Source organism: Electrona antarctica (assembly GCF_951216825.1).
Source record: "Electrona antarctica genome assembly, chromosome: 19".
NCBI classification, from domain to species: Eukaryota; Metazoa; Chordata; class Actinopteri; order Myctophiformes; family Myctophidae; genus Electrona; species Electrona antarctica.
In genome coordinates, this window is record NC_136800.1 from 27,204,287 (window position 1) to 27,216,855 (window position 12,569).

Genomic DNA, 12,569 nt, shown 5'->3' on the forward strand with positions numbered 1-12,569 from the left:
CAACATTGTTTTCTCACTCAACAGTAAACAAACCATAAGCGTATACGGAGTTTGCACATTTCTAAAGCAAATGTATATTACTGCGATCTTACTGTAATCAATTAATTTTTCAATATAGTGTCTGATTTTCTATACTTTTAATTGATGTAGGTGTGTATTTATTATTTCCTTTTTTACCATTTGCTTTTCATCTTATAAGAAGGCTATTCTGACCTATCTAGGCCTATCATTCATTTCAAGCAGTCAAAACCTTAGGTCAAAACCTTTGGGCTGGCCAGAATTAATTCATTTTGCAGTTTGCAGATCCGGTCTAGAACGGACACGGAAACTGCATTATATGTGCGCGCGGAAATGACCGGACCATGTAGCCCGGATGTCAGTTACTGAGCAGCAAATAGAAACTAGTCTCGCGTTACCAGGCTGTTAGCCTCGGAAACCCAGGCTTTTACCCCCTATGCTTGTACGGTTTTTACCAGACTGTTGCCTCGCAATTTCCAAAATAATGCTTCCACCATGCATCTACTTCTACTGGTAGGCGGTAGGCCTATATATCATTCGGATCATTATTTACACACCATTCTTTAGCATTATTTATTTTAGTACACTTTTAACCTGGCTATATTTGCCATTAAGTGCAAAAATAAATAAAACAATATAAATATTTGTATCTCATTTGAGTCTGAACTGAAGCTAGGGCTAGGATGCCTGACGTCGTGACGTTTCCTCAACACTTCCGGGTTGCTCGCCAGTGTTTACAAAACGGTACCGGGGAAAAGATGTTACCCCACAACACCAAGGATAAAACTGACGTTTAATATCGTCTGAAACCGTTTATAGCTCAAATAGCTCTTCTTCTGAGTGGAAGCGTCTGCTTGTGTGTCTACATACACGCACGACACGCGAGCACGCTAAGGCCAACACAAACGCACTCGCAACAATGTCCGGAGCCGTCGCGTTCCACACGCAGCTCGCCTCCATCATGGAGGTAAGGCCTGTTATGGTTATTGGTATTACATTATTATTATCGTGATAACTGTCGTGATAACTATTATCACCTGGTCGTAATTATGCATAGAGCTAATCACTGTGGGTCGGTGGGCTCATGTTAAATGGCAAACGGAGATAATTTTATGACAGATAATAGTCAAATAAAATGTCATAATTGTGACCGTTCTCATGCAGTCACCACAACTGATTTCAGTCATGTTTATAATATAAACATGGTTAATATATTTAGAGTAATGGAATGGGTCAAACTAGTAATATAATATGTTAGTATGTACATTAATGTTCAGAAGCATCTTCCATAAACCCCATATCCAACGGTCTTGGATATTTCATAAAAGCAAAGTTTAAAAACTTCAATCTGTGCTTGGTACTAAACTATTTAGGAAATGCGTTGAGGAATCCTTTCACATTGTTTCACAAATCACAGATCGGGACAGCCTAACAAAATGATTTAGTCCTGAGATTTGTTTCTACTTGAATCCCTGCTAGTGTTGCCATGTGCGCTTATTATAAGTTACTAAGTTACTTTTTTCTTCTGTAAAGTTACTTGCAATTAGTAGTAGTAAAGTGTAGTTGTTTAATGTTAACATACCACATAGGCTCTGACACAGCCTGACAGCAAATTGCAGGTTAGATCCAAAAGCCTGACGGGCTTCGCTGCGTGTCAGTCCTTGTCTATATATCTCCCTGTTTTCGGTCACTCTCCACTACTTTTAGCCTTAATGTCTGACTGTGCTACTTGCTGTTTACATTTTGGACTGATAAAGTATTCAATACTATCCCAATGAAGGCAGAAAAGCCCCAAAAATATGTTGAATCTTCCACAAAAATCTTAATAGTCCTCGGCGGCTGTGGCTCAGGAGGTAGAGCAGGTCGTCCAATGATCCATGGGTCGGCGGTTCGAATCCCGGCTCCTCCTGTCTACATGTCGAAGTGTCCTTGGGCAAGACACTGAACCCCAAATTGCTCCCGATGTGCTGGTTGGTACCTTGCATGGCTTCCGCCGCAATCGGTGTATGAATGTGTGTGTGAATGGGTGAATGTAATGCACAATCTATGTAAAGCGCCTTGGATAAAGGCGCTATATAAATGCACCATTTACCATTTACCATTTACAAAGGTTAAAGCCTCTCAATCTGTGATTTCCTGACATTAGGAGTTGGTCGTGCAAACGGTTTGAGTCGTGACATTTTGTTTTTGCTTTAATCCATGAATGTGGCTATGCTGCAGGTGCTGGCCAACGCGGCGGTGGCAGAGATCTGCGAGCTGGTGGACAGCGGCTACGCTGTGCTGCATGTGGAGATCTCTCGCAGCCAGAAGGAGAACGAGTCACTGCGCCGCAAGCTGCGGCTCATGGAGCTGAAGGTGGCGCGCACGTCCGCCCTGCGCGTTGCCCACCACCACGGGAGCGGAGTGTTCGCCAGCAGCCGCGCCGCCGCACGAGCCGCCTCCCACCTGTCCACTGGTGAGCCGAGGAGGACACATGGTACGGCATGGCAGTGGTTCCCAAACTGAGGGGTTATTTTCCGGTGGGCCCCAGATGTCAGCTTATTGTGTTTAATTGAATGTGTTTTCTCACTCAACAGTAAACAAACCGACATACAGTATACTGTAAATGTAAATGGGTACTATCTGCACATTTCTACAGATACAATTTAAGACCATTTTAATATATATTATGTAAGAAAGAGGCAAACATTCTGAAAATAGCCGATCTGGGCATTGTGAGCTTGCAGTTTGGCTATTTTCACAATATTTAACTGTGGAACCGAGTCAAACTAAATTGAATGCCTCAACTCCTACAATTCCAAGTGAAGTGCTTGTCAGGGTGGGGGGGTCCCCAGTTCAAATATAATTATTTTGGGGCATCGCGGCTTGAAAAGTTTGGCAACCCTTGCAGGCGGGCGTAGGGCAACACCAGGCTGTCATATCTACATTTGTGACCTGAAAAGTAAGCCAGTATATCCAGAGCCATGTGGCCCATAGCGAAGGAACACAAGTACAAATACACCCTAGTCTGGACACTCTAGTATGTCGCAAGGACTTACCCCCAATCAAACCCTTGATGCCGAGTGTCGAGCAGGGAGGCATTGGGTCCCATTTTTATAGTCTGTGGTATGACCCGGTCAGGGATTTAATACCCTGCCTCGCAGGCGTAGGGGGGGACACTCGAACCACAAGGACACTGAGCTTTAACCTGACCTGTTCCACTTGGACATTGTCAAACCAGTATCGATATCTACTCTCAATGTCTCTGGCTGACTTGAAGGCAGATTGGACACAGCTTGAGATTAGGGATATGATGGTGGTAATGAAAGGGAAAAGATCAGGGGCAATGATCTCGATCAAAGACGGAAATGCGACTATACATAGCACTGGTTCCAAATTTCTTTAGCTCGAGACCCAAAAGTGAAATGTTATATCTCTCTGGGACCAAAAGTAGTGAAAATAGCAGATTGTGATCTTATTGTGTATTAATAACTGTGCTTTTAATTATGTTATGTGTTATTATTTGCAGGTGAGGTGCCGTTGCCCAGGGTGACTGCCCATGTGCCCACGGCCAGGTGTGAAGCTGTCGAGTCCACCGTTGTGGTTATAGAAGATGCTACTCCGAGAAAGGTATACGTGCTAATATCATAAGTTGTTCCCAACCTTCTTATCTCTCCCTTTTTCACCGTAATGAGTATGACATTCCCAAAATAGGGACACCAGGTTGAAAGTTGTTAAATTACTTTTCTTGCTGCCTTCTCCATTTAGAAACAGGTGGTATGTACTGTGTAGGACCGTTGAGTGATTTCCAACTCAAGCACTTTTAAAATCATGACCTGCGCGGAATTTATTGACGGTTGATTTTTATGAAACAAACACTTTGCATATTAGATTGCTTGTAGATCTGCTATTTTCACTATGTCTTAAGGTTTTCTTTTTTTTTTTTAAAGAAGTGTACCTTTTGCATGACATTAACAATTTGAATGCTGGCCATTTTGAGCAGAGCTATTCCGCCTGTGCTAAAGGTGATGCATTGAACGAAGGACCTTGTCTGAGGCCCACAGTAAATGTTCTCTTATAGCGAGAATCACACAGCATACCTCAAAAGAAAGCGTAACTTGTCCACTCTAATAAAAAGAAAATGTGATTTTACCATCTTCCATTCTGGAGATATGCACCTTTATGTAACACCTGCTTTTGTAGTAGCGTACTCTTCTAGAACAGAAAGCCTAATTAGAAGCGGTTTTATGTCAGACACTGTGTGTCGTTCCAACTCGGAAAGCTGTTCTCGCGCTGTGAGTTCCCTCCGAGGTGGTTTTGAGGCGGTTAGTATTACTGCCAAACAACACAACACATTTGCCATGTTCTATCTGACCGGCGTTGATCATCATGATAAAGAAATAACCGCTCGCACAGGCGATACAATCCGTGCGTTTTTTGTTTGAATATGAAGAAAAAAGGAGAGAAATCTGACGGAGAGACACTGAAGTCACACTCGGATCAGATTACACACACAACCCCTCCGTTGAAAGTCACATGAGAGGAGTGAGCCCTCCCCTCCCTGAAACAAAGAGAAACAAGAAGACTTGTTGCAGCGACACGATTGGCTTGGTTATGAAACCATTCTTTTGCCCCGAGATGCATGGGAGTCTCCGAGCAGCCTTTACGTGACAATACGGGCCGGGGTCTCGTGCTGTTTTCAGGAAGGAAGGGGAGAGGCATTTTTTTCTTTTTTTTTGGGATCACGTGATCGGAGTGTTGTGCTATCATCCAATGCTAGTTGATAAAGTGCCCGGGTGTGTAGAAAAACGATTGAAAGTAATCAATAAAAACATGCGGTAAACGTAGAAATCCCTTTCCCGCACGTGACGTTTGAGATTTGAACCACGTAGAAATCCTTCTCCCGCACGCAACTTGTTAAGACTCAGTTGTTGCACAGCCAATCCGGGTTCAAATCGGACCTGAGGCTCTTTGCTGCATGCCCTTCCTCATCTCTCTGTTCTGCCATTTCCTGTCTCCACTGTCACAAATGAAGGATTGAAAATACCCACCCACCCACCAAAAAAAGAAAGAAAGAAATTATTATGATGGCCTAATAATAATAATTACAGATTATCCTCAGAAGACATGTTTATTCTTTATTTTATTGTATTTTACATTTCAAGTTGTCTGTCTGTATGTCAGTCTACATCAGGTGAGCTGGTGAAGGTTAAGACTCCGGTCATTAAGGTGGAGAAGGCTGATGAACAGGCCTGGACCGACACTAAGCAAGACAGTAAGTCCTTTACGGTTTACGCATGCGTGCGCACAGCGCCACACATGCATATATTTGTGTTACTATACTTGTGAAGACATCAACATTTTAGCATGGCAATTTTATGAATGATCTAAAAGCTGACAATGTTTTGCACTGCAACATTGTGAGCAAAACCATTTCTCTTATGAGGACCATGAAAATGTTACCCACAATGTCCATTTCTCAAATTTTACTATATTCTTGTGGTTACAGTAACTCTGTGTCTGTCTGTCTCTCTCTCTCATAACATACTCAACGTACTTGAGTCAGTGTAGATACTCCTTGTGAAATATTGATTATCATTATATTTTATGAATAATTAAACCCATGACAAGTAGCTTGTGACTTACTAATAACTACATTGGATCCATTATAATTTGAACACAAGTATCTTTTTCCATTTCTTGAAAAAAAAAGTTACGAGGGTTGTCCCGATCCGATCACGTAAAAGGAAATCGGGGCCGATCCCATCCTTTTCTAATGATCAGAATTGGATTGGGAGCAAGAAAACGTGATCGGAACATCCCTAGTATCAATATTATATCCATATCATGATATTAGACTGGACATTGTCTGTGATTTTGGATATTGTGATATGTTCTATAAAAATATAAATATCGGATCGCAGAGATTAAAATACGGTGCATTTTGCGTCCCAAAACGCAGTATATAGGTAATGGATGCAATAAACCAACGACCTCTGCATCCACGGGACACACGGCACTACTGTACATCTGTACTCCGCATGTACAGTAATAATCCATGTGAAAAAATAAATAATAAATAAATCGCGGGAAAACAATAATCCACGGACACGATCATTTTGCATCCGACCTCATCCTACGTTATAAACAATAAAATCCACGTAGGAATCGTTGTAGAACCACTAAGTAAGTAAAAGTAAGTATTGCCTTGCCGAGCCATGAGGCCCATAGGGCAGGAGCCTATCTCCTGTTTCTGTAGCTTGAGGCAGCTTGATGTACAAGTACACCCCCTGGACATGATGCTAGTATGTCGCAGGGATTTACCCCCAATCCAACCTGTTGAGTGCCAAGCAGGGAGGCACTGGGTCCCATTTTTTAAGAGTCTTTGGTATGACCCGGCTGCATGGGGATTGAACCCCAGCCTCCCAGGACGGACACTCAACCACAAGGCCACTGATCTGGAACCACTAGTTTAATAATAAACACGGGGGCACCGCCATCTTGCTCAGAGACGAGCACTAGTGCAAGGTGAGCGGAGCGCAGCCTCGAGACCAGAGCTGTTTAGAGAGATAGAGCCCCGACAACATAGCAGTCAGTGACTCATGCAGCTCCATGAATAAACAGTGAACAGAGTTGTCACAACTCTCTTATCTAAACGGTGCTGCCTCCGACAGAAAGATTTTGGGAAACATGTTTGAGCATGACAAGCAGAGTAGACCGATTGAATGGGAAACACATCGTGTAACAAACGTCGACACTGTTGTGCGTTGTGGACCGGTGCCACCACACACACACACATTGAAATGCCCCCCCAAAAAGTGCCAAAGCCAACTGCAGGGCAACAGAAAATATTAGCAACCCTATTTTCTAAACCTAAACCCAAGTCATCTGCTAATGATGAGGCTGTGTGCACAGCCTACCTCCACTCATAAAATGTCCCTGGGACTCCATCCCTGCATCCCGGGACTCACTACATTGAAAACCTATTTATCACTGGGATCTGGAGAAATCGGCACTGGCAGATGCGCAAAATCAAATGATCGGATCGGGAGCAAAAAAAACGTGATCGGGACATCAGTAACTTTTACGCACGCCGTTTGTTTTTTATCCTCAGATGTTTTCCATCATATCGCAGACGGTTGTCTGGGGGAGCCCGGAATGGACCCCGAAGCCCCGCCCCCAGTGACCAAACAGGAAGTGACAGAGCGGGACGGCAGCAGGGTGTGTTCGTGGGTGAGTGCCGGGGGCATCAGCGCCAGCCCCCCGCCGCCACTTGCCAAAAACCTCAACTCCATCAAAAGCGGGGCTGCGCTGCCGGAGAGCGCTGGCTTCGACTGCATGATGTACGAACCTCCCATACAGCAACACACAGCCCGAAATACCCAGAATCCCTCAGCCGATGATCCCAGCTGCTCGTACTCCATCAACACGGGTGTTCCGGCTGCCTCCGACCAAGGTTATTGCAGTTTTTAATGTTTCTTTTCTTTTTGTTTGTTTGGTTTGACTTTATCTTTTCAAATTTAGTTTAGTTTTGATTAAGTAGTAAGAAGTAAGCTTAGTTTTAGTTTAGATTGTATTCATTTTAGTGTTTCAGTTTTCCATTGTATTATGAGTTGGTCAGTGGTGAGATTCCACATGCTCTGAAAAACTGAAAATAGCAGATCTACAAGCTTACAACGCATGCACAGCGACATGTGAGCTTGTAGATCTGTTATGTTCACTATTTTGGAAGAAAATATTGGATATTCACTAAAACGAAGGACCTTTTCTCCATGCTTTTAGTTAGTTTTGGTTAGTTTTTAAACCACACTACAGTTTCAGTTATCATTTTCTTGTAAAGCCAGTTCAGTCTTAGTTATTTTGTTAGTTTAAACTTTAAGTTAACTATAATAACCCTGCCTTCTGACACAGGGACCGGCTTCCCTTTCGTCATCAGCGAGGTGACCAGTGCCGTGGCCGAGCACCCCCAGGGGACGCAGTCATCGGAAAGTCAGATGAGCTCGAGGAAAGACCTGCCGACCGTGTCCAATCCCTTCGTCCTGCGGGGGGAGGACTGGGTCTCGCCGCCCCAGGACGATTTCGGCAACAGTCTCCCTTACAACAGGGACTCTGACTCTGGGGGGAACAAGACGTACATCTGCAGCTTCTGCGGGAAGACCCTGGCGTGTCTGAAGAACCTCAAGACCCACATGAGGGTGCACACCGGGGAGAAACCGTTCAGCTGCCCGCTGTGCGGCAAGCGCTTCTCCGACTCCAGCAACCTGAAGCGCCACCAGAGCGTCCACACGGGCGAGAAGCGCTACGGCTGCCTGCACTGCGGCAAGCGCTTCGCCCAGTCGGGCTCGCTGAAGGTGCACATGAGCGTGCACACAGGCTGCAAGCAGTTCAAGTGTCCACGCTGCGGGAAGACGTTCATCTCCGCCAACCACCTGCGGAGGCACGTCAGCTCGCACGAGGGCGACAAGCAGCTCCCTGGGACGTTTCAGTGACGTTACTGTTCACGTTCGATCAAACTCGTTCTTCCAGTTCTCCGTGTCTGATGTTGTGTGGCTCAAATGCGACCAGCATGCTTTGACTAGGGTTGGGATCCGGAGGAACCGGATCCAAAATTGAGGAACCTGAATGGGTTCCATCACATTTGGGAACTGTTTCCAGAACCGTTTTTATCACACTGTCAGAGCTGGTATGTGGACTTCACGTCTAATTACAATACCGGTGGTTCTCAACATTTTTTAATTTCCAGAACCATCATAACTGTGAGAGTGTACAAATGGGTGCAAAGTGGACCCGCATTTGGTTCCATTTGTATGTTCCCAGAGTTACAGACCTGTAAGGGTCCATTTAGAACCACCTATAGAAATCATGAAAGGGAACCGTTAAGGAACCGGAATCGTTAAAGGGAATAGTTAATGAACCGGAATTGTTCAAATCCTAGCTAACCATAGCTTTGACAAGATTGAGGGATGGGAATTGATATACCTAAATGAAAGGTGCTGTAAAAATATTTATTGGTTAAAACAAAAAGTGTTATATTAACACTTTCAGGGCTTTAAATTGTTTAATCCAGGGTTCCACCGCACGTAACACGCTTAACCCGCTATTTGTTTAATGCGTTTAATTCACAGTTTTAAAATAATTAAAAAGAAACAACGGATTTGTCCCGGACATGGTGACGAGGCCGTCGCGTTATGATGACGAAACCGGAAATCAAGTCATCCTCTGGGCTGCTAGGGCTTCTGGGAAATTGAGCCCAATGCAAGTGGACAGGCCGTTTGTTTAGACTACAACATGCTGTGCACGTGGTTTCGTTTCGCATGGCCGCTGGTGCTTCTGATCATAACAAACCAACGGACCATTTTTCGCCGGATTTTCGTGGTTGAAAGTAAATACTGCAAATACTTCAGCGTATGCTCTAAAGGTAATAAAACAATCTCGGCAGCGTAGAATATTGGATTAAATAGCGGGGAACGCGTGTTTCGCAGTAGAACTGTTAAAGTTTAAGCTCTATATTACTGTTACTGAACAAACACTATAATCAATATTGCTGAACAAACACACTATAATCATTACTATCAGAATACACTTTTGAACATTTATTTTAACAAAAGAAAATCACTTACAGCACCTTTTAGAATGTATTGATATTAGGGATGTAATGATTCACTCAACTTGATAGGATTCACAATACTGGGTTAAATATACACATAAATGTGTATTTGTTTTTACAAAATGAGATTCCAGACAAATTATGATTATTATTTCTCAGACAAAAACTACAAAGCTCTATTTATTATTTATTATTTTTTCAGAGTACAGAATTGTTAAGGTCATGATTGATGTATACTCAACATCATACCAAAATTGATTTTGAGATGTATAAAAAAGGCTGCATATAATATATATTTTTCGTTTTTGTTTTTTTATTTAGAGTAGACAATTATGTGTACCACTTTTTAAAACTAAGTTGTATGATAATAATGATTGCATTAAAAACAAATGGTCGGTGTACCAAATGTATCCAATCATACAGGACTCAGAAAAAGTGAAAATGCAAGTGATGAAACAAAAAAAAAGGAATTGCATTGAATATGAATCAGAAAAAGATATAAAGGAGTCACTGGTGCAGCAACAAAAATATCCCTCTCCCAGCTTCGCTCCCCTGAACACAGCCAGTTTGTACTATAGACCAGTGGTTCTCAACCTTTTTCACCTCAAGGACCCCCAGCTCGACATGACTAGGAGGACCCCCACGAGTCCAAGACCCCACATTGAGAGCCTCTGATATAACGCCTGCCACAAGGCCAAACAGATGCACTACAGTGGATTCAAACCCCTAGACTCCACGGTGGTGTGTGGGTACTATACCCCCTGCGCCACCCACAAGTATTGTGGTATATATGTTCAAACCAGTAAGACGCCCTGAGGGCAAGAAGCGACCTCAGCCTAATTCAATTCCCAGCCCTCAATGGGTAGAGTACAGGCACCAACGTTACATTGCATTCATTGAACTTTGCATTTGTATTGTACCCACCAAATGGAAGATGTAAATAACAAAATAGGAGTAAGTGATTTCTTTTGCTATAATAAGAAATGTTAAATAGCTATATTATAGTGTGTATATAGAGGGTATGCGCATGCATAAAGTGGCAAAGTGAGTGGTAATGTGATGTTTAATGCAATCAGATATAGGACTTTTCTGTTGGGATGTATGGGCTGTCGAGGCCAGAAAGTATTTTTTTGCCACTCAGTAGGCGTTCCCGCATAACCTCCTGTATGATGTCACACGCATACCCTCTATTCTAGAGTGTTTGTTCAGTTAAATGCCTGGGTATATCCCGTCTCTCTCGCTCCTCAGCAATCTGAGAACCCATCGGTAAAATGGGGATAAAACAGCGCCCTCTGCTGTTAGTTTCCTTTTCATTATATGCAGCTTGGAATCTGTTCTTAATACATTTTCAGTTTGGGATAACAATTTCATCCAATCACAAGAGAGAACCCATTCATAAACTTCAAATGTATAGTGTTCCAGCTATTTTTCTTGTTTCATCACTCCCCATTGCACTTGTTTATCCTGTATCTGGTAGGAGTTCTCACTCCTGATTGGATAAAATTGGTATCCCCCCAAAAAAGAAGAAATCTGTTCCCTGCACAGACCTGGAGAGACAAGGGCAGCCCCTCTTATTGAATAAAGGAAATACTCTGATTTCTTTCATAATATAGAGCTTTAACATTTTAACAAAAGAAAACTTGTTTTAACCAAAACATATCACTTACAACAACACCTTTACATTTAATTTCATATAGGTAGGCTACAGTAGCCTACAGCCTTGTAGCACTAGCCTGGGGCCAGCCTGATTCGCTGCGTTAAGTGACATTTCAGATCCGCAGAACACAGTGAATCAGGCTGGCCTAGAACCCAGGCTATTGTAGCACTGGAGAGAAATAAGTCTTGTGAGTTTGTAAGTGTATCGTTTCCCCTGTTATCTCTGGTGGAAGTTATGTGTACTATTAAACTTTATTATGAGGGACTGTGCAGAATACGATGTGTGATTTTCAATTTCTGACATCGTTATAGCATCATTGAAACATTTCATTTTTAATTCTTGCCGTATTCAGTGTTGGACAGTAGTGAAATACATTTACTACTGTACTGTGTACATTTATGAATTTCACTCGACTATTCCAAAGAAAAATATATACTTACAACAATACTGAATTCCTACTACAGCCCTCGTTCAAAAATAGTGAAAATAGCCCATTTACTAGCGCATAGCATTGTTTTGCAAAAATTCCTACATTTTACTTCAGCAGCTTTGATGTTAAAAGAAGTTAGGGGTTAAGTGTTTTGCTCATCACTGGGGCCAGGAATCGATAGCCTGGGTTCCAGCCTGCATTGCTGTGTTCTGTGAATCTGTAGCGAGTGACAACAGATTCACGGAAGGCAGCGATCCAGGCTGGAACCCAGCAGGCTAGGGAATCGAACCTGGGACCGTCTGTATCCATTCAGCTGTGTCCATCCCATAATGGGGTAGTAATTAATTAGTTACATTTTCACAGTTACCTTTACTGAAGTAACTTTTTGAATAAATAGTACTCAAATGATTTGGATGATTACTCTTTATTTGTACCCATTGTCTTTTTTTCTTTTAATGAAATGCACATTATTTTTGGTTAAGTTGCTCCGAGAGAACAATTTTGTTTATTTCTAGTGAAGCAACTAACATTTTATATATTAGACATTTTATTGCGTTGTACTTGATGTAGACAGGAGGAGCCGGGATTCAAACCGCCGTCCCATGGATCATTGGACAACCTGCTCTACCTCTTGAGCCACAGTGGCCACAGAAGGTTATAGGCCCACAGTAGGTTATAGGCCAATAGCCCATGGCGTTGGATGGCATACTATAGCATGCCTTTTTTCATCATTTTTTAGGATTAAAAAGAAGACGAAAATCACCCCGAGACCATGGACTATAACCCATGGTCTCGGAGTGATTTTCATCTTTTTTTCAAATCCTCGTTTTTCATCCTTTTTGACCATCTCGGACGGCATACTATAGCATGCCGTTTCC

General features: G+C 42.8%; 1 protein-coding gene across 3 annotated transcripts; it reads left to right on the forward strand.

The window, feature by feature from the left end:
- Positions 1 to 504: 504 nt before the first annotated feature.
- Positions 505 to 12,099, forward strand: LOC306912464 (uncharacterized protein). 3 transcript variants are annotated; one of them, XR_013788384.1, is made up of 7 exons: positions 508 to 985; positions 2,239 to 2,494; positions 3,527 to 3,627; positions 5,182 to 5,272; positions 7,112 to 7,453; positions 7,909 to 9,021; positions 9,480 to 12,099. XR_013788384.1 is itself a non-coding variant. In XM_079488710.1 (6 exons), exons 1-6 carry the CDS (start codon positions 938 to 940, stop codon positions 8,484 to 8,486), a joined length of 1,395 nt encoding a protein of 464 aa, XP_079344836.1. In that variant the 5' UTR covers positions 505 to 937; the 3' UTR covers positions 8,487 to 12,099. The 3 variants fall into 3 exon arrangements, 2 of the variants coding, with proteins under 2 accessions (XP_079344836.1, XP_079344835.1); XM_079488710.1 differs by having other exon boundaries at positions 505 to 985; positions 2,239 to 2,473; positions 7,909 to 12,099; XM_079488709.1 differs by having other exon boundaries at positions 7,909 to 12,099.
- The last annotated feature ends 470 nt before the right edge of the window (positions 12,100 to 12,569 follow it).